The sequence below is a fragment of the Carlito syrichta genome, unplaced genomic scaffold (assembly GCF_000164805.1).
Source record: "Carlito syrichta isolate Samal-C Ts95f unplaced genomic scaffold, Tarsius_syrichta-2.0.1 Scaffold303226, whole genome shotgun sequence".
Classification (NCBI taxonomy): Eukaryota; Metazoa; Chordata; class Mammalia; order Primates; family Tarsiidae; genus Carlito; species Carlito syrichta.
Window position 1 is genome coordinate 503,575 of NW_007247322.1, and position 25,576 is coordinate 529,150.

At 49.8% G+C, this 25,576-nt stretch overlaps 1 protein-coding gene across 1 annotated transcript in view; it reads right to left on the reverse strand.

The window, feature by feature from the left end:
• WSCD2 (WSC domain containing 2) overlaps window positions 1-25,576 on the reverse strand; it is a 52,243-nt gene that overhangs the window by 11,644 nt on the left and 15,023 nt on the right. Inside the window, exons 4-6 of the mRNA XM_008058140.2 lie at window positions 14,106-14,227; window positions 10,103-10,277; window positions 4,128-4,292 (exon numbers count right to left, since the gene is read on the reverse strand). Of these exons, the coding sequence (XP_008056331.1) occupies window positions 4,128-4,292; window positions 10,103-10,277; window positions 14,106-14,227 (462 nt within the window). The remainder of the gene's footprint in view (window positions 1-4,127; window positions 4,293-10,102; window positions 10,278-14,105; window positions 14,228-25,576) is intronic.

A 25,576-nucleotide genomic window follows, 5' to 3' on the forward strand; every position in this document is an offset into this window, starting at 1 on the left:
TTTTTTACACTCACCCGTCATACCTGCCACTCTCCTCTGTGACTCTCTGCACATGTCATGGCCTCTGCCTGGGACCCACTCCTCCCTCACCTTTTGATAAGTCCTATCCACCTTCTGTGCACACCCACCCCCTCAGACTCAGCTAGAAAAAATGTAAAGTGCCCATCACGGTGTGTGGACCCATTGTAGATTTTCAGGAAGTGCCTATGATGACCAGAACTATTAACAGTGATGCAGGCTAGGTGTGGCAGCTCATAACTGTAATCCTAGCACTTTGGAAGGCTGAGGTGAAGGATCACTTGAGCCTAGGGGTTTGAGACCAGCCTGGGCAATATAGTCAAACCTCGTCTCTACAAACAAATCAAAAAACAAGCTGGGCGTGGTGGCTCATGCTTGTAGCCCCAGCTACTCAGGAGGCTGAGGCGGAATGATGGCTTGAACCCAGGAGGCCGAGGCTGCAGTGAGTCATGATTGTACCACTGCACTCCAGCCTGGACAATACAGTGAGACCCCGACAAAAAAAAAAAAAATGACATGAATATCTTCATAATAATTAGGCTATGATGAAGGAATGTCCAGGGTTCAAAGAAGACAAAGGAGGACACATACGCCTCAGGGAAGCTGCAGAAATGGGTTTGGACTGCAGCTCCAGGAGATGGCTTCTGGGCAGAAGAACAAGGGGATAAGAGCGGGGTGATGGGGACCCTGCCCCAGGGATAGCACCATAAGCAAATCTCAGGTACGTTCCAGAACTATGAAGAGCTTCTTCCACCTTTTTCTTGATGGTACTCAAGCCTCCTGAGTAGCTGAGGCTACAGGCACATGCCACCATGCCTGGCTTTTATTTTTTTTGGAAGAGACAAGGTCTGGCTATGTTGCCCAGGCTGGTCTCCAACTCCTAGGCTCAGGTGATCCTCCTGCCTTGGCCTCCCAAAGTCACCCAATGACTGAAAGGGGTGGCTGAACCTCCACCTGGTGGGGGCAATGGGGCAGAGTGGTTACTCCTCCCTTCGGAACTTTTCTGCCAGGAGTACAAGGATTTCATCGTCAGCCATCTTGTGGCTGCAAAGTGACATGGGAAGGGATGGAGTTAGCCCGACTGACTGTGCTGCTGAGGGGCAAGGTCTTCTCTTGGTCTGCACCCGTCCAGGAAAAGCTGGAGGACTTTTGAAGTACCTAATGAAAGGATTTTGAAGTACCTAATGAAAAGCAGCTGCACTCAAAGTCATAGCAGCCCGAGACAAGCCCACAGACCCCAACCTTCCTTGGTGTGACTTCAGGAAGCTTCCAACAACCAGACACAGCTTGGGGCAGGGGAACCGCCACGGAGGGTTTACGTTTTCCTTTTTTTCTTCAGAATCAAGTTAAAAATTTAGTAGCCATCTCACTCCACTAATGATCAATTAATATTCCCCAGCACTAGAGTATAAAAAAAAAACAGGGCTAAGATGAATTTTTACAATATTATGGGTCTGGAAGTCAGAATAGTGGGTTCTCAGTCCAGGGCTCTGCAATGGAATTTCCTGGGAGCTCTTTAGACAAACGGAGGCCTGGGCCCACTCTTGGGAGTCAGTGGTAATGGTCAGAAGTCCAGCCCAGGTGTCAAGACTCTCAAGCTCCCTGGGCAGCCTTCCTGTGTAGTCAAAGAGCAACCCCATTTGCCTTTGACTAAGTAGCTGACTGTCCTGGTTATGTGTCATTTATAAAATAATGTCTGTTTTATACCCCAGGCTCACGCATGATCTATCTCAAGAATGCTTTCTTATTAGATTTTGGGAAAAATCTCTGAGTTCAGTGCCAACATCCCCATATTATAGATGAGGAAATTAAAGTCAGAGAGGCAAAGAATCTTGCCCAAGATCTCACAGTGGAAAAGCATCAGAGAGAACTTTAGAGGCTGGGTGTGGCAGCTCACGCCTATAATCCCAGCACTTTGGGAGGCCAAGGCAGGAGGATCGCTTGAGCCCAGGAATTGGAGACCAGCCTGGGCAACATAGCCAGACCTTGACTCTTCAAAAAAAAAAAAAAGCCACGCGTAGTGGCATGTGCTGTAATCTCAGCTACTAAGGAGACTGAGGCAGAAGGATTGCCAGTGCCTGGGAGGTCAAGGCCATGGTGAGCCATAATTTTGCCACTGCACTCCAACCTGGGTGACAGAGTGAGACCCCGACTCAAAAAAAATAAAAAAAGGTATCAAAGCAAGCTTTCAAACTGAGAGATCTCCTGACTCATATCTTGAGGTTCAATGTCTTCTTCTCTAAGCTGGGAGGTTGGGTTAGATCAGAAATGGCAAATACTCGTCATATGGACCACTGTTCCCCATTCTCCACTTTCAACAGGCATCACTACTAGAGGTAGGTACTTTGTGAGAGAGAACAGAACCCCAGAATCCTTCTTTACACATCCTCTTAAAGTAGAGAGTCACCAGAATTGACACGAGATGAAACCATTTCGGGTCCCTGAGCTACACGATCCCGAAGGACCTTTCTGTTTGTGACACTCTGGGGTTTGCATGAGTAGAGTTGCTGCCCCAGCCAGGAGGGTTACAATGTGGGCCCCATGGCATGCCTTCTGGGTTCACATCCCCCAGCTGGTGTTCTCGGACAAGTCACAGAGATTCTGCCATGTCCTGAAGCTCCTCCCAGCAACTCCCATGGAGGCAGCACAGTGTAGGGGCTTAAGTTTGTAGGTACTGTTGACAGCCGGGCCTGGTTCAAATCCTGATGGAAGCTTACACAACCTTCAGTATGGAGCCTTGAACTTAATAGGTCCTTAACAAACCATTGCTCAAATGAACACAAACATTAACGAACACAAAAGGTAGAATATATCCTGCCAACTCCAACCTTCAACCTCTTATAGCCTCTTCTCCTTGTGCCTCCCCCCTCCTGTTTCTTGCCTGAGCAAGACAAGCCACCTGGCCCTCCCTGAGCTCAGGTTCAGAGATGACTGGTCTGCACCCAGCTGTGCCTTGGCCAGTGCCTGACACCCAGACCGTAGTACTCACAGCACACTTTTATTGAACATTTACCCTGTGCTGAGCATGATGTGCATCGGCTTATTAACCTCTACAACAACCTAATGAGGTACATACTGTCAGCTCTGATTTGTTCATGATGACCCAGGATCAGAGACGTACAGTAACTTGCCACGGGTCACACAGCCAGGAAAAGCTCCTCAGCTGGTTTGCAGACACAGAGACCACGGCCAAGGGCTGCTTCACGCCACACACACAGACAAAATCCCTCAGAGGCAGAGTCCCTACTTCCCACCATGCCTAGGCGAGGGCTTCCTGCCCAAGGGGCATTCCAGCCGTGATTTCTAGTTCCACGGTAGAAAACCTAGAAATGTCTTGCCTGTGGCATGCAGTAAGACAGATGTGGGTTTTGAAACTGGAAAAACCCTAGGATATAATCCCCGATCTGCTGTTGAAAAAAATAGTGTGATTTTGGACAAGTTATTTCTCCTCTCCAAGCTCTAGTTTTCATATATGGGAAAAAGCATCACCCTCCTACTTTCCAGGGTTTCTGTGCAGGATTAAGAAAGAATGTAGCACCTGACGCGGCTCTTGGTGCCCAGCAGGCGGCCAAAAATACATCTATGGCGATCTGAACCTATGTGAGGTGCCTGGCACACAGTTGGCGCTCCATAAATGCATGTTGGGAAACCAGACTTAGGCAGCACATCCAGAACATTGTGGTGCTCAGTAAACATTTGCAGATGGAATGACAACAAGGCACCCTGCACAATAAATATTGTTAATTTCAGTGTAGATAAGACACCTGGTGAAGAGGAGGTACCTGATGAATGTCCCCAAAGTGAATGTAGTTATTGTACATCTATAACAGCATCGAGTTCCTGGTCAGTAAATCCTATCTATGGTGCTTAAGGAATGTCTGTGGTGACCTATATGGAGGAAAGACACCAGGCGTATGATAGGTGTTTGATAATTGTCAGTCCCAGGACACGACTCCAGAAGTGTTTTGGGGGTATAAAGGAAGTGAAAGCACCAAGCACACTGTAGGTCATGATAGATGTGCCCAGCAAGCTGAGTGGCACATAGTAGGTGCTCAGGAAAAGCCCTCCCAGGAAGCCTCCTGCTCTGTTCTGCCTCATCCCCTCCCCACCTTTGTTGTAGAGTGAGCCGTCAAAGTAGTAGCTGCCAGTGTAGAAGCCGGTAGCCAGCTCGATGAGGTGGCGGGCCCACGTGTTGCCGGCACCCGGGAAGCTGGCCAGAGCGATGAGCTGCTTGGACTTGCCTGGAAGGAATCGTCTGTCCATGCAGCGGTTGTCTGGAAAGGGTGGGGCACAGACAGAAGTCAGTGGCAGGTGTGGGCAGATAGCACCCGTCTAGAAGGTGTGTGACTACCATCCCTGCCATTTCTCAGCCGGGCGATTCGGAGCACACCATGCTTGAGTGTGTCACATAAGATTTTCCATGGGCCTCTGCCTCTCCATCCGTGAAAAGGGGGCTTGGACTCCTCCTTCCCAGGGTTGAGGTGGGGTCCCATGAGATCACGCATAAACAGGGATGCACACAGTGCTTAGCACACAGCCGGGATTCAACACAAGTCAGTAAGGAGAATGACTTCCTCCCCAGCCTCAGCTCCCCCTCAGTGGAGTAAGTCTTTCCCATTCACCCCCACCCTTTCCTCCAGATGAAAACCCTTAGTGGCATCCATCCGCAAGTCCAAGGTGCCTCTCTCGGCCTCCAAGCCTGGGTGGCTGGCACCCGTGTACCACAGGCTCATCGGACATCCTCACCACCTGCCAGCCATTTGGCCCTTGGCTGCCTCTTCCGTGCTCTGCTCCTTCCAGACTTAGCATCTCACGCATCTGTCCCGCACCAGAGCCTGCTGCCTGCCTTTGCTTCTTATTTTTCAGCAGAATGGGTCCTTCCTTTCTTCCCACTCTCCCTTCCCCTCCCTTTTTGTTCTTTTCCTTCTTCCTTCCTTCTCTTCCTCCCTCCCCCATCACTGATGTACTGCTGTGTTTTTCTCATTCATATCACACATCACAATTGTGATTAAAGTAATTATTTGTACAATTAATTGCTTGGCCAGAAACCCTGCCCATATTGCACTTTGCTGACTCCCCAGTATTTTCCATAATGTCTGGCATAGAGCAGGTGCTTAATAAATGCTTCCTGGATGGATGGATGGATTGGTGGGTGGGTGGTTGGATGACAATAATGTCTACTCTGCAGGGCTCTTCTAAGGCAAATGAAATAATGCATATTAATACGTTAATTCTCTGAAGTGCTCAGAGAGGGGTAGATATCATTTTTCTCTAGCCCTCAATTTCCTCATCTGTCAAATGGGTTGGGGGGTGGCGAGTACCATTTTTTTTATTCCTGATTCTCTGGTTTCTCAAAGACCCCAGAATGCTACCAGTGTTAGAGTTCAGGGAAAACCCAGGTCTGCTGAAGCCCTACTGGAGTTAAGAAAAGCACTGTGTGCTGGGCATGGTGATGCAAACCTGTCATCCCAGCATTTTGGGAGGCCAAGGTGAGGGGATTGCCTGAGCTCACGGGTTCGAGACCAGCCAGGGCAACTTGGCGAGATCTCATCTCTACAATAAATCAAAAAACTAGCCGGGTGTGGTAGTGTGTGCCTGTAGTTCTGGCTACTTGGAAGGCTGAGGCAGAAGGATCGATGCTGAGCCCAGTGGATCGACGCTGGGGTGGCCATAAGCATGCCACTGCACTCCAGCCTGGGCCACGGAGTGAGAATCCAACTCAAAAAAAAAAGCACAGCAATTTCTTGGGGTCCCATCAGGAAGGTCCGATGTAGGGGACTCTCGAGTGGAAAGGAAGAGGAGACGAGCTCAGATCCAGGCCTGGAGCCCCAGTTCTCGGTCCCGCCTTCCTCACCCTGGCTATGACCTCCGTCCTTGTCTACCATCAGAGAAGGTGAGCAAAACTCCCTCACCTACCCTGAATCCTGCCCCCACCTCCATCCCGGTCACTTCTGGAAGCCGCCAGTGCCCCGCCCATGACTGGGCCCCACTTCCTCCCTCCTCCCCACGCTCCTCCTCCCTCCTCCTCCACCTCCCCCACCTCCTCTCCCACAGCTGGCTCAGTCACATGAGCCATCACACAAGAACAAATAGCTCTGTCACCTAGAAAGAGTCCCCTCCAGCGAGCTGTCACAGCCACACTTCAACTCCCTCCCTTCCACTGGTCCCTCAAGCCTGACCCATGGCACCCTCCCTGCTTCCTCCAGTTCTTGCTAACCACCCAAGCTCAACCCAGCAGCTGGGCTCACCTCCTTGGCCACGTGCAGGCAGTTCACTCCACCTGCCTGCACACCATGCCTTCCAGAGTCTTCCCTGGGTCCTCCTATGAGATCCTCAGTGATTTCTCACAACAGTCCTTTGAAGAAGTTTGAAGTCCTAGATTTAAATTCCAGTTCTGCCACTGGTCTGCTGAATGGTCTCAGAAAAAAATGCTCTACCTGTCTCACCTATAAACGGCATGATGGCCTGAGATTGTGAGGAGGGTTAAACTTCAGAATGAATGCAGAGTGTTAGCCTAAGAAGCACACGTAGAAGTGCCACAGTGCCAATAGACCGCAGCTCTTAGTATTGTTGCTACTAGCCAGAGGCGTAGCTCTCTCCTGCCATGTTTAATTTGCTTGTTCTGAGGAGAACAGATTTCAGAGGCAAAAAACCAAAGAAAGTCTGAGTCAAAGCCAAGTGAGCGTATGGGAACGGTTTTCATGGGAACGTGCTGCAAAAAAAGCCCAGACACGAGAAACTTCTAGAGTATGGTTACGTATATACGTATGAATTTATTTTTTTAGTTGGGGTCTCACCCTGTCGCCTAGGCTGGAGTGCAGTAGCATGATCACGCTCACCACAGCCTTCACCTCCTGGGCTCAGGTGATCCTTCTTCCTCAGGTTCCTGAGGAGCTGGGACTACACAGGCATGCACCACCATGTCTGGCTAACTTTTCTGTCTTTTTTTTTTTTTGGGTAGAAATGAGGTCTTGCTATGTTGCCCAGATAGGTCTCGAACTCCTGGGCTCAAGTGATCCTCCAGCCTTGGCCTCCCAAAGTTCTGGGACTATAGGCATGATCCACTGCACCATGCCTAGAGTACAGTTATGTTTTATATTTTGACAGGAGAGTGGATGATCCTGGTGTCATGAACTAGTATACTTGACATTTGTACATCGCACCCTATGGAAATGTTACTGCAAAAAAATCACACGCAGACATTGAATTATAATGAGTGACAGACACACTGAAGTATAATGAGGTTTGCAACTTATTTTGAAATGCATCAAAATATGAGAAGGATGGAGGTAAACAGGGCAAATATAGCAAAAAGCTAATACACGCAAAATCTAGGGAATGAGTGTGTGGGTGTTCACTGTGCATTCTTTCAACTTTTCTGGAGGTTTGGCTTTTTATTTCATAATAAAATGTTGGGCTGGGGGGGATTGGGGGTGTGGGGGCTGACTCTTAAATTTCCCCTGAAAACAGAATTCTTTATTCAAATACTTCCTGGGAAGCCAAGACCAATCCTGAGGTAAAGGCTGCTGTTTTCAGTGCTGAAAAGAAAGTTACTTGGTTCCTAAGACCTGTCAATCAAAGCAGATGCTGGAGGCAGTGTTGTACACAGCTTTGGAATTAGGCGGACCTGGGCTCCCATCCTGGGCTGTCATGGCCTACCTGTGTGGCACTGAACAAGGCTCCTCACCACACTGAGCCTCAGTTTCCTCACTTATAAAACAGGGCTGATGGGGATTAAGCAGGATCATGAGTGTGAATTATTTGCAATATCTGTTGAGAAGCTGTGGTTAAGAGTATAGTCTCAGGACCCAGCTGAGCTGGGTTTGAATCCCAACTCTGCCCTGTCCAAGCTGTGTGACTCTGGTCAAGTTACTCAATCTCTTTTTGCCAAGTTACCTCATTTGTATAATGGTAATAACAGCATTGTCATCTCATTATATTGGGAGGATTAGATGAATTAAACCAGGTAAAGGGCTTAGTCGGTACCTGGCACACAGTAAGTGTTCAGTGATTATTTAGTTCTCACCAGGAACATGAGAGCTTAGCACACAGTAGGTGCTTAGTAAATGGCAGCCCTGGTGGATCAGGCTCTTGGCAGTCTGATGAGCCTATGACTTTTAAGCCCTCGGAGTGTGTAGGAACTATGAGGGTGACATGGAAAAATTGAAGAATAGCAATGGCCTGTGGGTAGGGCACTGGGAATGAGCAAACTCATCAATTAGGGGTGTGTTATCTACTGTTGCAAAGGCTCCAGCGTCTGTCTGACCACATCAGAGCTGTGCGTGGTCACAGTATAATTAATCTATGCATGACTCCCCTCCAGACTGAGGCAACACGGCTTTGCACAGACCAGCCAACACTTCCCCAAAATGAACACATATGCACCCTTCCTCCATGGAGTGCAAACAGAGCCAAGGGCCACACTTGCTCACTAAGCTCTCAGCAGGACTTTGGCTGCCACAGAAGCAGCCACAGTTGGTCACTACTGGTGTTCCATCAGACCAAAAAGGCAATAGGCTATTGGTAGGGTTGCCACTAGCTCTTGTAGTATCTTTGTGCAAGTCAGTAAAAGGTGCCTATCTCTTCCTCTGGGCAGATATGCTGCCATCCAGAGTGCACAGTGTGCAGGCTGGCTTTTGGGAAAAGCCAGGAAAGTGCCCAACCAGCCCAACCACACATGGTGGCCCGGCTATAGGGAAATGAGGAGGAGAAGGTCTAGTCCAAAGGAGTTTTCTTGGCTCTCCAGGCTGTGGGAGTGTCCTTCGCACTGTGAGCAAAGGTGTCCAGCAGGGGCTTTGGAGTCAGACACCTGAAAGCAAATTGCTTTCACAGATGTGTCACTGTGGCTGGCTTTCAACCTCTCTGAGTCTTGGCTCTCTCATCTGCAAAATGGGGATAATGCTGCCCTGATCATAGGCTTTCTGTGGACTTTACATCATTAAATGAGAGGACTGGTGCACAGTGGATGGCCAGTATACTCAGATACTGGGGTCATCCTTCAGGGGCTTACTTTGGGCTCAGTGTCCCAGCGAGGGATGCCCTTCAACCCCACCTAGGGGCCACCCATTCTACATGATGCCTCAGTCAGGAGAAAGGTTTTTCTTGAGAAATTTTATAAAAATAAAGCGTGACTTTAGGTAAGTCCTTCCACCATTCTGAGTCTTAGTTTCCCTCCCCGCAAAGTGGGCCTAATGACTGTTACCAACTCATAGCAGGGCTGAAGGGATGCAGTGAAAAATGCATATGAAGGACTCGACACTGAGAGTAGCACAGAGTGAGACCTTGAGAAACGCCAAGTGCTGCTGCCTCATCATCACATCAGTCATCACCGTCACCATCACCATCATTATCATCACCATCGTCATTATCACCATCACCAGCATCACCCTCATCACCAGCATCACCATCACCATCCTCATGATCACCATCACTATCACCACCATCATGATCACCACCATCACTACCATCCTCATCTTCATCACCACTATCATCATCACCAAGATCAACACCATCATCACCATCATCATCAACATTATCATCACCATCACTATTGTGATCATCATCACGCTATCTGGCAGCCAGCCCCAAGACGCAGAAGAGGAGATAAACAGGAAGAGAGAGAGAGATACAGAAAAGAGAGAAGAACTTACAGATACATTTGCAAAATCCTAGAATTGCAAGGGAACTTGGAAGTTAACTATCTACAGCTTCATTTTACACACAGAGAAACTGAGGCCCAGATACAGGAAATGACTTGTCCAGGATCACACAGTGGGCCCGTGTTGGAGCCAGTGGGAGACCCAAGTCTCTCTTCCCATTCAAGGTCACTACCTCTACTACAGGAAAAGAGCCACCGGGGGTCCTCACTGATGGGGGATAGAGATGGGGTCATCAGAACCCTGTTTCCTGTAGGGTACTTCCCCTGTTGCCCATCCAGAACTCTAAGCCGGGCTGAGTTCATTAGTCCCACCCTCTTCCCGCTGGCCTGCCCTGTTTCCTTCTTGCTGTGGGCTGTTTGGAGTGGACTGGCTGGGACACACCCAGGAGAGCACATGGGATCCACCCAGTGGGAGGCCTGGCTTACCTTGGACCTGTGTCTGGTACACAATGAAGTAACTAGGAGTCCCACAGCTCTCAAACTCCTCCGCGCTGCACTTCTGGGCACAGAGCTGCTCGTCCTCTCTGTCATGGAGGGGGAACCGGGTGGTGGGAAACCCACAGTGGCAGGCGGTGCCCGCGAGAGCCGCCAGCGGGTACTCCTGGGATGGAGTGGGAGAGGAAGAGGAAGAGAGTCGCTGAGTCGCTGCAAGGCCTGGGCTCTGAACAGGGAACAGGATTTGCATTCCAGCCATCCCCTTCTCCGTCACTCTCCTTCAACTGGAGGGTCCCCCAGTTTCATCTGTGAATCTGTGCACCTTGCATTCTATTATTTATGAGAGAACCCCAAAAAAACCCAGAGGTTCTTTCAGAGGGTAGACCCCTTGTAGTCCAGGCTTCCCCCGCTAGGTAAGTGTTCTAGGAACCCACTGGCATCAGTGTAACAGCTAGCTTGTTGTGAGAGGTTGTGTTGTGGAAGAAACATTCCGAGTTGTGGCAAACAAGAGGCTGGTCCTTCTCCCATGAGAGCACACATGCCCACACGACACTGAGTGTTCAGCAGCTTTGGACCCCAAATGTCATGACCCCCATGCCCCACCCTTCCTATTCCCCAATCTCACCCCAAGTTTCCCCAGATGAAAAAAGTCCTCAAAGGGAAACGTTTTGCTGATGTGGAAGCGGTGAGACAAACAAATGGCAGAAACGCTACAAGGCATCAATACTGACAAGTTCAAAAACTTCTGAGCAGTGTGAAAAGCATCTCAATAGAGAATACTTTGAAGTTTAAACATGCAAGAACAAATGCTCACTTTTTAATAAATGAATTTCGGGTTTTTGGGGGGTCCTCCCTCATATTTGTATACTTTAAGTCAACTCACTTTTTTTTTTTGGAGTCTCACTCTGTCACCCAGACTGGAGTGCAGTGGCCGCTCCTGGCCACTGCAGCCTCGACCTGCTGGGCTCCGGCGATCCTTCCGCCTCAGACTTCCAAGTAGCTGGAACTACTGGCGTGCACTAAAACACCTGGCTAATTTTTTTATTTATTGTAGAGATGAGGTCTCACCAAGTTGCCCAGGCGGGTCTTGAATCTGCGGGCTCAGGCAATCCACTCACCTCAGCCTCCCAAGGCACGGGATTACAGGTTGAGTCACTGAGCCCAGCTCAACTCACTTTTTGAAACTGAAATTTCAAAGGAAATTTGATAGTGTCACCACAGGCCACACCTGTGGACAAGGACACCTCCATACATTTCCATACTGTCAACGTAAATACTATGGACACAGAACAGTGTAATTAAATTCTACCTAGGTACTCTCGACTGTGGAAACTCTGAGCCAGGGGTTGGCTCATTTTTCCTGCAAAAGAGAGTCATTGACAGTAGAAAGCTGTTGACACCATAGTACTGAGATAAAGCCTTCTCCTGAGGACTTGAAAGAGAACTGAAAAAGAAATCTCCTTCTCACCGGCATGCAACGTGCTGTGGTAAATGCCTCTGGGTCTAATGGTGACATGGAGCCCATGCTTCGGGAAAAGCTGTCTGCATCTGTTCTTTTAAGCCAAAGAAGACACTGAAACCTGCAGGTGTCCAGAGTCCACTGGGAGAGCTGCTACTGATTGCTTCATTTGTTCTACGGAACAGCAAAGTGGGAGCAGGACGGACTTGAGACTTGGTAGGCAGGGGACTGTCCTTTGCCCAATTTGCTTCTAAACCAGACCTACAGCCTTGAGTTCTAGCTGGTAGCTAGTCCAGGAATCACCTGGTAACAAACCACGGTCACACCTATGTGACTGGATCTGGTGAGCTGTGTCATGGTAGGTTTGGTTTCTTCCTAGCAAATTTTTAAAAATTATTACTTTATTTTAGACTTATGGGGCACAAGCAAGGATTTACTACATAAGTAGGCTGAAAGCAGGTGAAGTTTGGGCTTCTAGCAGGCTCTCTCTCCGTGATAGTGGACCTGGTACTTGTGTGTTGCCATGTGTCCCCCCCCTTCTTCCCTCCCTCTTTTAGCGGTGTCCAGCATCTGCTGATCCCACTCTTCTGCTCATGTGACCAGTGATCAGGGCTCACTTATGAGGGCAAACACACAGTAGTCCATTCTCAGCTTCTGTGATCGTTCACTTAGTATGATGGTCTCCAGCTGCACCCATGTTGCTGGCTGCAAAGGCCATGATTTTGTTCTTCTTTATGGCCGCACAATATCCCATCATGTGTGTTCACATTTTCTTCATCCAGTTCCCTTTCAATCTTAAGTACCAGCCACAGTATCTCACTGAAGAACAGGGAGAGGTGCTGATGGTGGGGCAGCTTGGGCTGGGACAGATGATGCTTCCCAACTAGTAGCCCATATTGGCACCCCCTCCGACACCCTAAATCCAAGCCCACCGCCAAGCAGCTCTACATCCATGTCCACTCAACCCCTCAGTTTCTTTCCTGTGGCCCCTTTCAGAGAAAACAGGGAGAGGGAGGTTTACCGAGGGGCCTCCCTGTCCACTCATACACACTTCACTTATCTCCAGTCCTGCGTACAGTCTGGCACTTCATTACACTGGTTTGCTCTGTGACCTCCTGCATGCTTGTCCCCACACTTCTAGGGGGTGGGGCTCCCCCAGGGCCCTAAGGCAGTGAGGAATGTCCAGCTTGGGAGGTGCCATGTGGCTGGGGGGAGGGAGATTCCTGACCAGGGCAGAGGGCTGGACCAGATGATGGTCACAACTTCTTTAATCTCACAAGCTTTATAGCCCACCCCTGATTTTCCAGGATGCCTCCTAGGAGCTCAACAAGCCCTCAGGAAATGTGTGGAGCCTTAAGGTAGGCTGCCCACTCTTGGATGGCTCTTGGAAACCTCTCTGTGGGGTCTTTAGGGCTGTTCAGGAGTTCAAAGCCTGGAATTGGGGTCAGTCCCCAGGGTCAGCCCCAGGCTCTGCCACTTCCTTCTGCTGTGAACTTGGGCAAGTGACTTCACACATCTGAGTCTTGGTTTTCTCATCTGTGAACTGGAGATGAAAATTTCAAACTCAGGCTTGTCATGAGAAGTGTGGCCCATGGCAAGAGGGCTGCACGGAGAATACTTCCAACAAGCAGCCACCACCATGATGCTGCAGCCTCTTGGTCTTCCTGAGAGATGCTTCTTGGAGCAGGAACCCAGTGACAGAAACTACCACAGAGGGCGAATCAAGGCAGAGGGTGGCACCTAGGACCTGGAGTGAGGCCTGGGCACCCAGCAGGAGCTGTAGGCAAGCCCCCAGCACATGCCTGCAGCCTTGAGGATGGAGGCCATATCTTGTTACTTTGCATCTGAGGCACTAAGCTAGGGTCCTGACACATTGTAGGTGCTCATTAAATATTTGCAGAGTGGATGAATGAAAAGCCCAGCCTCCTTTCTGTGGTAGGAGAGGGATGGCACTCCTCTGGACATGCAAGTAATGAGCTCCATTTGAGGGAAAGCTGGAGCTCCCTGGATGGCGCCAAGTGCCAGTTGTGTGTCCAGCTCTGCACCGGGTATTGAAGAGGGTACAAAATGTATGAGGCATAGCTCTTACCCTCGAGGAGTTCCTTGGCTAGGGAGGAAGGGTACCTATCCGGCCACCTAGGACCTCAGGGTGAGAAGAGGATCCCTGCATTATCCAATCCAACTGCTGTCCAGTGCCCAATGTCTGGCCTCTGCTTGCACGCCTCCAGGGATGGGGAACTCACTCTTACCTGACATCCTTCTCATGCTTCTAGGCCCGGATCAAATGCCACACTCATTCCCAAGCATTCTTCTCTATTAGAACACACTTCTTCACAGGGAAAAATCAGACCCGGGCAGCTCCTACCTCCTGGATCCACAGGAAATGGCCATATCCCTCTCCCATGCCACAGACCACCATCAGCAACTTCCTCCGTCCTGACTGAGCCACTGCTTCAGCCAAGCACCCCGTCCCTGCTCCCTCAGTTGTTCTGCGTCGCCCCTCCCCTCACGTTGTGAGCCCGACCTCATGTTCACCTTCTCTGTGCAGAGATCCACGCACTTGTCCACAAACATGTTCAGCATGGCGGCCGTCACAGGCAAGGCCAGGGAGAGGTTGTCTGGCCTGCGGAAGCAGCCTCGGAACACTGCACTTCCATCTGAGGAGCCAGAGGGAAAGGGGGAGTCAGATCTAGTTTGGAGAACCGTGTTTTAAAGGAAATGCTTATAAATTGAAGCCCAGATAAGGCAAGAGTCCTGCCCAAGGTCACACAGCGCGCCAAAGCAGAGACAGAAAGAGTAGCCATGTTTTCTGTTCTTGAACAGGCCTGCTCACAGCCAAGGAGCTTGATAAATCAAAGAATGTTCTCTTCAGCCCTGGCATCTCTGTCGACCACCCAGGCCACTGAAACAAAGTCCGTCCTGAGCCCTACTAGGCCCTTCTCTTTGTCAGCACCCCTATGCCTCACTTCCTCCGTCTCGACGGGGGTGACACCCCATTCAGGGAAATGACTTACTCTACGATCTCATCCAGAGAGGGTCAAGTGTTGAAGAACCAAGCGGAGCAAAGGGTCCGAGATGTCCTGTTTTTTCTTACCAGCATCAGGGTGCCCCTCCCCCCAAATTGTCCTGGGCTTAGGGGAAAAGGCCTGGGCCTCAGAAGTCTCTACCACCTAGGACTCTTACCTCCAGGCTGCAAGGGACGGATAGGTCGGAGGGACGCCCTTTAGGAAACTTAGCCCAGAAATACAGCAGCTGCACAGTAGAAAATGAGAGGTCATTGCCAAATCTGCAGTAGAAGTCATTGCTTGAGAAAGTATCCAGAGATGTTGCCTTAGGCCAGATCCACTGGAAGCAGGGACACCAGACAGGAAAGGAGCGGTGTGACCTCAGCTGGGCCTCGACTCCAGCCTGAGCCCACAGGGAGCCCTGGAGGCAAACCGCACCACAGAGTTGGTCCCACCTCAGGCAAAGAGGTGCTGGCCTTGGCCTTGTGTGTCCTGCCTCCAATGTCAGTCAGCCATTAGTGGGGGGCTGCCCCCCAGGGTGGGGATTAACAACCCAGGAGAGGCTGCTTGCTCCTGCAGGGCCCACAGCCATTTTTCAGAGAGGTGGGAAGACATGAATCATCGTCACCAAGTAGAGGGAACTTGGGAAGTTATTCATAGTGTCCACTACAGATGTGCATGAAGGTTCATCAAGAAGGATGCTCGCTGAAACATTTTTTAGAAATTAGCAAGTGAGGGATTCTTATAGCAAAAACATGGAGCCAACCCGGAAGCCCATTGAAAGTGGACTGGATAAAGAAAATGTGGCCCATATACATAATGGAATGTTAAGCAGACATGAAGAACAACAACATGCCGGCCTTTGTAGCAACATGGATGCAACCGGAGACCATCATACTAAGTGAACGATCGCAGGAACAAAGAATTGGATACCACACATTCTCACTCATGAATGGGCCCTGATCACCTGTCATGTGAGCACAAGGGCGGGATCCGCTGACGCTGGATGCCGCTCAGGAAGGGAGGGAGAGAGGAAGGAGGGAGGGGGACATGTGGCAACACACGGGGTATCAGGTTCATGATCAGGGAGAAAAGGCCAACTAAAAGCCCAGACCTCATCTGCATCATAGCTTACTTACGTAGCAAATCTTCACATGTGCACCACAACTCTAAAACAATAAATACAGTTTTTAAAAAAGAAGTGGGCTAGGCGCAGTGGCTCAAGCCTGTAATCCCAGCACTGTGGGAGGCCGAGGCAAGTGGATTGCCTGAGCCCTTGGGTTTGAGACTAGCCTGGGCAACCTGGGAGACTTCGTCTGTACAATAAATCAAAACTTAGCCGGGCATGATAGCACGCGCCTGTAGTTCCGGATACTTGGAAGGCTGAGGCGGAAGGATTGCGTGAGCCCAGCAGGTCGAGGCTGCGGTGGCCGGGAGCGTGCCACTGCACTCCAGTCTGCGTGACAGAGTGGACTCCAAAAAAAAAAAAAGTGAAGGATTAGAAACAACCCAGGCATCCACCAATGAGGTGTTGGGCAAATAAAGTCAGAAATGACAACACTATGGAGCTCTCTGTCCCTGGTGAATGTAGTGGTGTCAAAGGTTATTTTAGCCAGATGAAGATGTGTTGCAGATACCACATGAAATAAAAACTGAGAATAGGAAACCACAAATATTATAAAATATCAATTTTTTTTTAAAGTACCTATCAATATCAACCTCTAAAGAGACACACACCAAAGTGTTAATAACTATGGCATCTCTGCATAGTAGGTGTGGTGGATAAATCTCATGCATCAACTCATCTAGGTCATGGCACCCAGTTGTTTGGTCGAATATTAGTCTAGAAGTTTCTATGAGGGCATTTTTATATGTGACTCACATCTATGTTTCATTGGCTCTAAGTAAAGGAGATTACTCTTGATAATGTGGGTTAGCCTCGCCTAATCAGGTGAAGGCCTTAAAAGCAAAAGGCTTCCTGGAGCAGGTGAAATTCTGTCTCAATGCTGCAGCATTAACTCCCACTTTAGTCCCCCACCTGCTGGCCTGCCAGTAAATTTCAGACTTACCAGCTTCCACTATTATGTGAGCCAGTTTCTTAAAATAAATCTCCTAAAACATCTATCCATCTATACTACTGGTTCTGTTTCTCTGGAGAACTCTGATCCATCTAGTAGGATTATAGGTCGTTTTTATTGCCAACTTTTTGTAAAATTCTTTTCTAACCGTTTCTATACTCACTCCATATTTTTTATGTGAAAAATAAAGATAGGTGAAAAATAAAAAGCCCCCCTGTGAAATGTATCAAAAGGCTCACGATACACATTTAAAACTGGGTTCAGTTATTCCTCAAGTTTTAAATTGTATACACCCTTTCTGAAGAACAAAGCTAAGGACACTATCAACACCGTGTAGTTCAAAACCATAAGCACAAGAATAGCTGCTGTTTGCTGAGTCCCTACTACATGTCACCTGCTCTGCTGAGCCCTTTAAAAACACCAGCTCACATCACCTTTTTGAAAACCATGCAAGGAGGTTCGTCGTAAACTCTCATCTCACAGATGAAAGAAACAGGACTTGGAAAGGGGAGGTCATGTGACAAATCTAAGGCCCCACCGTTAGCAAAAACTGATGGACACTTATCTCAGAAACAAAATGTTAGCCATCAGGAAGAGCAAAACAAGTTACCCAAACTATATGGCTCTATCTGCATCGGTATCTGGATCTATCTTCAGTGTAAAGCTGCTTTTTAGCATACACATATATATTTATATTTATGTGCAGAGAAAAAGATATGGAATTACTCCTCTGAGCAGAAGTATGAGGGGAGGGTGTTTATGAATGATAATTTTGCATCATAACATCAAAGGCACCCTAGTAATTACTTCTGCCACTTGGCAGCCTGAAGTCCACTGCGGAGGCAAGTCAAGCAAACCAAAAGGACATCAAGAATGAGGTGAAATGGCTAATCTCCAGGACTCACCCCCAGACTCACACACACCTCTGCCATCTCAGCTTTCCCTGTCTCTGCTCCAGCCTGGTGAGAGGCGGTGGCGGTGGTAGTGTCCGGATGCTGTTGGACTGCTCTGTGGTCCCTCTAGGCCTCAGTTTCCCTACATATAAATGGGGATTGGGGGTTAGGCTAGAAGGTGACTCTCATGCCCACTACCCAGGGAATGTCTGGCAAAGTGTGGGGGCACTTTCAATTGCCCCAGTGGTTGGGCCCCCACTGGTCCCTGAGGGGCTGGGGCCAGAGCTGGGCAACTTCTGTACAGGATGTCCTTCTGCCCCTAAAACGAGGAACTGTCACGTCCCAAATGCCACCAGTGCTCCATGAAGAAACACCAGACAGTCTCCCATCCTGTGTTTGGGGGTGCTGAGAGGGAGCCCATTAGGTCACCCAGAGGAAAACTTAATGATGCTCGTGTAATGTACAGGACATGCGAGGGTAGGAGGAAGGAGACCTTTGCGCTAAAGACCACACAGCACAGGCGGGAGGTACTGGCAGTGTGCATAGGGTCTCACTTAACCAGAAACTTCTTTATCCAGAAGCCAACTCAGGGCACAGAGCAGCAAGATGCTGGCCTTCCTTTATCCACTCTGCTAGCGTCCACTGAATTCCCACCAACGCCAGGCTTTATGATGGGGACTCTGGACCCATTTAATCTTCACAGCAGCTATGTGGGGGTCAATGCTATGGCCACCCCCGTTTCACAGATAAGGACACTGAAGCCCAGGGAGGCTCGCTGGCTTCTAGAGCCCAGAGCTGGCAAACGACACAGATTGGAGCCAGGTGTCTGCCTCCAAAGCCAGGCTTCTTCCAATAATAACAATACCATTATGAAGATTAGATGCTTGTATTCCTACCACCACATGGTTTTCATTAGAGTTACTATGCATTGATCATGTGCTAACTGCCAGGAGTCAGGCTGAGCTGTGTTCACTCTGGTCCTATAAGGATCCCCATTTTTACAGATGAGGAACCTCAAGGCTCAGAGGACTACAACCACGCAACACAGTTCCTCCAGCTTATAAGTATCAGAACTGGAACTGGCATCTAAGCTGTCCAAGCTCTTGCTACTTTTTTCTCTTTTTTAAAAACTTTTTTTTATTTTAATGATGTGGGGTACAAGTCAGGATGGGGTACATAAGTGATCTACAGATGAAGTTTGGGCCCTCCCATTGGACCTCACTTTGCCTGGATTAGGACCAAGCACCCTTATTGATGTTGTGTGCCCCTCCTCCCCTCTACTCTTCACGATACTAATTGATCGAGCACTCTTTGTGTGCCAGACACTGTGGAAATGCTTGGCAAGCCTTATATGATGGAATCTTCCTACCCCTACCAGGGGGCTTTCACTCTCCCCATTATAAAAAGGGAAAGGTTCAGAGAGGGGAAGGGACCTGCCCAAGGCCACACAGTAGCTGACAAGCAGCAGGGTCTGGGTTCCAACCCAGGAATGTCTGAACTCCCAAGTCCGCACTCCCCTGGGCTATCACTCTTTAAAAAGCCAACCCCCTTGGCTGGGCATGGTGTCTCACACCTGTAATACCAGTACTTGGGAGACCAAAGCAAGAGGACTTGCCTGAACCTGGGAGTTCAAGACCAACCTAGGCAACATAGCAAGATCCTGTCTCTACAATAAATAAAAAATTAGCCAGGCATGGTGGTGTGTGCCTGTAGTCCACTGGAAGGCTGAGTCACCCAACAAGTAGAGGCTGTGGTAGCTGTGATGGTGCCACTGCACTCCAACCTGGACAGCAAAGTGAGACTCCAACTCCAAAAAAAAAAAAAAGTCACTACTTGCTTTAGCATTTCAAAACACTCCTTTCACTACTTTTATCTCTCCTCCACCCTTCAATGTTCACACCACTCGTGAACACAAACCTTCAGAAAGTCCAGGCTGTCTCTCCGAAGTTGCCTGACACTGGAGTCTGATTCTCTTTACCCAAGTGTCCAGATTTTGACCCTGAGTCTCTGGAACTATTTTCATATTGTTAACCTGCCTCTTCCCCCAGGATCCCATCCTGAAATCCCCTTGGGTCATGAGCGGGGGCTGGGAGGGTTGCCACAGGCAGTGGTTTTAAGGCGGGGGCCAAAGGAAGTCCCTTTGGGACTGGGGCACTCTGTGGGGGTACCGATCCCATCATCTCTTATCCTCTAAGGGGGTCCAACTCTGAGCCCCCCTCATCACCCTGGTGGGTCAGAGACCCCAAACAGCGCTGTGCAGGGGAAGACAGTGTGGTGTCCAAAGGGGTGAGGGGAGTTTGGGCATGTGGGGGGTGTGCCTGTGCACTGACAGGGCAGGAGGCGCTGAGTATCAGGGTGGCTGGGTGGCAATGAGGTTGTGTCAGGTGGTAGGACATGACACCAAATGTGTGTCTATCACTGTGCGCATAGTATATGTCTGAGTGTGAAGGGTGTATGTGATGGTGTATGCACCCGTGTATGTGTGTGTGTGACTATGTTTGTGGCAGTGGGAGTATGTACCTGCCCGGTTGGGAATGTGGATAGCCAGCTCTGAGAATGCAGGTATGACCCGTGGACCTTGTTCTTCTGCACAGCGGGTCTGCCCATGGCAAGTGTGGTGTCCACCTGCCTGGTTGGTATCAGAAAATGGGCATCTGACCATGGCCATGAGCGTTTGTGTACTTCTGAAAATAACTGTGTGGTTGCACATCAGACCTCTCCAAGGGTGAGTCGTCCTGTGGATGTTTGTGCATGTGGAGACAATAACCCCGGGACTTTTTCTGGGTTGCCTGGCAACCGGTTAGCTGAGAGGTGACTCCCCCTCTCTGAACAGAGATGAGGCTGAGCTTCAGCCAACCTCCCGCCTGCCCAGCTCAATGCCACCAGGGGGTTGGCATTTCCCAATCATCCCCTGAACAGCTGACACTTAGGCGGGTATAACAATGTGTGTTTCCCCCATGCAAGGGGAAATGTGCCATAGGAAGAGGGAGTCACCAGGGGCAGGTCCCTCTGCTGGAGTCCAGCACAGACAGAGTGTCTCTCCAGGATGCCGAGAGCCCTGGGGACCATCACACCTGAGGCCCACCACCAGGGATGCTGCTGCTGTCTGTCCAGCTGTTTGTACCATGGTGGATCTTGCATACAAGTTGTCTCTGCATGGGGGTGTATGTATCTCACTGTGACCACGTGAGAGCTGATGTGAGCCAGAGGGGGTCTTTGGGGTCCCCTCCACAAACACAGCCTCAAGTCACCGAAGGCACGGGTCATCACTTGGGCCCGTGAGCACATGTGCTCTTTATCCGTGCCTCCTTGGCCAGGTATCTGCCCTCTCCCCTCCCCTGCAGCCAGGTGCCCATTTCTTGGGCTCAACCTGCTGATGGGTCACATTGGCATGTGTCTCCAGATGGCCTTTAGGGGACCCGCGCTGACTCAAAGCCCTGGCAGAGGCCTTCCAACCTGGTACCACCACACCAGATGACCATGGTACTTCCCTAGATCAACAGGCCCAGGACAAGCTGTCCTGGCCAAGGAACAGCAGACCAGTGACTAGGAGACATGAGTTCTAATTCTGATCCTGCTCCTCCTCTCTGGAACTCAGCATCTTCAACTGTAAAATGGCAGCTCTCTTCCACAGGGTGCCCCCTGACAGCTCCATCCCTCCTTGTCTTTGATCACAGGCAAGTTTACCCAAGATTCAGAGCTTCAATGTTCTCACCTCTAAAATGGGGGCATGAATACTGGGTGGGTCATTCAGAGATGGATGTGAATGAGCTGCCCTGTGGGCTGCAGGGACTGAGGAGGGGGTAGTCAGAGGTCTGCCTCCTCACCAACTATCCTTAGACTGAAGGGAAGGGGAGGAGGATGTGGCACCCCCAGGCCTCCAGCCTGCCTGGACACCATCAAGCCAGAGAGGGAGGAGCAAGGAAGACCTGAGATTGGGCTCCCTTTGGCATTTAAGCATTTGCTAAAGAGTCTGGGACTCTCCCAGCTGAGGGAGGAGGGTTACTCTGAATTCCCTGAATACCAAAAAAAGGCAAGGTGTTCAGAGGTCTTAAAGGGCCAGAGATGGATCAGGGTGGGCAGTATGGGGTGGGGGTGGGGAGAGTAACTTTGGGAAGTCAGATCCAGGAGACTTTAATCTCCTGGATGAGGGGTCTTCCTGTAGACTGGTCCACTTACTTTTGGGCAAAACTGCGTGAAGTCACAGAGAGCTTCCTGACATCCAGCAGAAATGCTGGAGGACCATCTAAGCCAGCGAGGGAGGAAGTGGGGCATGCTTCCAAGGCTGTTTCTATCTGCAGATGGCTCTCCATCATGCCGTGGTGATCCAGACACAGAGCACACACAGTGGCCAAGACAATTGACCTGCCCACCCCCTTCATTTCCTCCATTCATAATATGGATGGGCGCCTGGTTCTCCCCATCAGCGTGTGACAACAGTGAAAAGATGCCGTCCTGCTTGCAAAAAGCTCTGGTGCCCAGAGGAAAAGGCACTGGCTTTAAGTCAGACAGACATGGGTCAGCCGCCTACTTAGCTGTGTGCCCTTGAGCAGGCGTCTTCACTTCACTGAGCCTCAGTTTTCCTTACCTATAAATAGGATCATTACAGGTACCCTGCACAGCTGGGATGGAAATCCACGCAATGGCATCTGTAACAGTGTCAGACCTAACAAGCATGCAGTCACTGTGACTTCCTACTCCTTTCTCCGAGGGTCCCCAGGGCTCTCGGCATCCTGGGGAGAGACTCCGTCTGGGCTGCGCTCAGGCAGACAGACTTGCCCCTGGTGACTCCCCATTCCTATGATACATTTCCCCTTGCATGGGGGAAACACATATTGTTGTTCCCACCTAGGTGTCAGCTGTTCAGGGGTTGATTGGGAAATGCCAAGGAAATGCAGAGGGTGGCTAGATCCCATGGCATAGACACTGTCGGTGCCCCTTTAACAGGCCCACCCTTGGCACTCACCGTCCCAGTTCAGGCTGATAGTGACCATGAATCTCTTCCTTGGGGCCTGGGAGGGACAGGCTGGACCTGACAGGGATTATTAATCTCAGTCAATGAGATGAGAGAGCTGTAGAATAAACAGAGCCATGTCCTGCTCCTCAGGCAGGCAGGACACCTCTGAAGGGTGTTCTAGACCAGCTCCCTGAGAGTCCCCGTGGGGTTCGGCTTCAGTGATTCGTGGGGAACTGCTTGTTAGGGGCATCCTGGTAGCATCTCCCATGTCAACCAAGGCTCATATCCTTATATCTGGGGAAACTCAACTTAAAACACCTTGGCTCTTTGAGCATTTTTTTTTTTTTTGAGTTGAAGTCTCACTCTGTTGTGCAGCCTGGAGTGCTGTGGCTACAGGCATGCATCACCTTGCCTGGCTAACTTCTTTTATTTTTTGTAGAAACAAGGCCTCGCTATGTTACCCAAGTGGGTCTTGAACTCCTAGGCTCAAGCAATCCTCCTGCCTCGGCCTCCCAAAGTGCTGGCATTACAGGTGGGAGTCACTATGCCTGGCTTTTGAGCACTTTTAATTCACAAGGAAAAGCCTGCTCAGGGTCACTGTTTTCCACAGCTCGGAGGCATGTGAATGGTCCTCCCTGGAGTCATAACTGACACGAGCAGCAACCCTGAGTGGCCTCTTCCTAATGGCCAGCCCTGCCTAAATAATAACAACCACGGCATTAATAATAGCTGTCACCATGTGTCATTAGTGCAAAGTGTGTTACACGTATTATGTCTCAATTAAATCTCACAGCAACCAAGGAGGTAGACAATACTATCATCCTGTTTTACAGGCAGAGACCCTGAAACTTTGCAAGATTCAGTCATGTTTCCAGGTCACATAGCTTGTGTGAAGCAGATCTGGGACCTGACCTCGATCTTGCCTAACATCACAACCCAGTTTCCCTCCTCTCTGCTGGTGTGCAGGAGGCTTGCCCAGCTTTAACATGCTGGGCTCCAGAGACCCTCAGGCCAGCCACCCGAACTTCCCAGAAGCCCACAATGGGGGGCCAGGGATTACAGAAGCCTCTGCCCCACATTCCAACAATGTCAGCTCTCTGTGGCCAGGCTCACTGGGACAGAGCGTGACCTCAGCAGCTTGGGCTTTTTACGAGCAAGAGGCAGGCAGAGTGACTGTTCATCCACTCCCTTTGCTGGGGGCACTCAGAGAACAGCCCAGAACCAGCTGTCAGCAGCTCTGAAGTCCTAGCATCTCTTTGTTCCGGAGCTCCACACAAATGAGGTAAATGTCACCAGGCATCAGCTTAGAGGCAGGTATGGAAGAGTTCTCCTTGGCTTGAAAGAAGCCACTACCCCCTGGGTAATTAGGCCAAGCTCTGCCGCATTAAAGACGCTGGGGAAGAGGGAAGGCAGCAAGCTGGGAGCTGCTCAGGGCCACTGAGCTACCTACAATCAGAGAGAGACTGAATCACACAAAGAGCCTAACTGTCCGAGGAGAATTCAAACAAGCTATTTTTAGACATTACCCAAGGTTCCTGCGGGATGCCGGAAATTCAAGTAGCTTGAATTGGGTGCTTTGCAGAGTGAACTGGGAGTTTTGTTGGGAAGAAGGGGCATCACAGCTGCTCCCTATCCGGCACTGGGTTAGGTGCTTTCTAGACTCGATCTCACTGGGTGGTCCCAGAAATTGTGAAAGACTAGAATTGTCCCCATTTTACAGACGAGGACACCTGAGGCACAGAAAGATTAAGTGGCCTGGCCAAATCCAACACAGCAAGTAAGCAGACATTCCAAAACCTGCATGGTGCACAGTGCTTTCCTGCCCAAGGAAATGGATTTTGCTTAGGGGAGACGAACTAACCAATTCTGCCCCATTGTAAGGCAGGAGAGAATTCTTCTAACCCTCATTACCTTTGCTCTACACAGAAGAACCTGTACAATCCTGGACGAATTACAAATTCAGGGCTCCCAGACATACATCAAAGTGAAGTAGAGGCCTCCAGGCCTGGCAAAGGAGCCAGACCTAGTTCATGCGAGGAAATGTAACTTTTTCTTGCTCATCAGAGGCTCCCCTTAGCGGATGTGGTTGGGATAGAATAACTGTGAGCAAAAAGCAATGCACAAAATTCTCCTGACTTTCAAAGACAAAAATATTGCCAGGACTATCAACAGTGCACAAAATCCACCAAGTAAGTTGCGAACCATCAATGAGGTCTATATGTTTTCAGTAATAAAGTAAGCCCCGCAATGCCTTCACAGGACAGGAAGGAAAAAAACAAAAAACAAAAACAAAAATGGAAAAAGGTGCAGAGCCTCTGGAGAGGCGGGTTAGAGTCCTCGGGGATTCAGGTAGCACAAGGGGCAATCAGCACCATGGAGAGTCACCCAGGGACTCTCAAGAGACATTCTGGGTAGTTCTAATGCACCCTGCAACCCAAATCTCCCAAGAAACTCCCAGACAAATGACATTTCTCGCACCAACCCATAAAGACATTTCTCGCACCATCCCATAAAGCCATAAAATCCTCAAATGGTCAGCAGGTCTCTCCCCCTAGGAAGACAGCTACACTTGCGGACACATTTAGCAAACTGCTGTGAAAAATATCATCTGACCAAGAAGGAAGTTCATTTCTCAGCTCTTCCTAACTAGGACAAAAAGTCCATCAGCCTGAGTCTGTGTCAAGTGGGAGCAGCAGGAGGCCTGCAGGCACTTGCTCTGCTAACCCATCAATGCTCTATTATAGTAGCACTCCATCACCTTGAAACATGTAGGCTGGTGCCCTAGAGAGGCGAAAGCCCCACCAGAGTGTGCTTGGGGGACAATAAACAGCCTTTGGATCTCCCCTATCTTTGAGAGTTCTGTACCACTGTTCAGGGAAATGCAACCAGGACACAGTGTTAATACCAATGAATTATGCTACAAATGAAATCCAGTCTCCAGAACACCTGTTTTCTGGAGCGTTTGCTCATTTCTCTCATCTGATGTAATACACGCTAGAGTCATGTGCCAGTGACTCAGAAGGCATCCCTTTCTGATTGATTTGTGTATAGCACAGATCCAGTTATAGGAAGC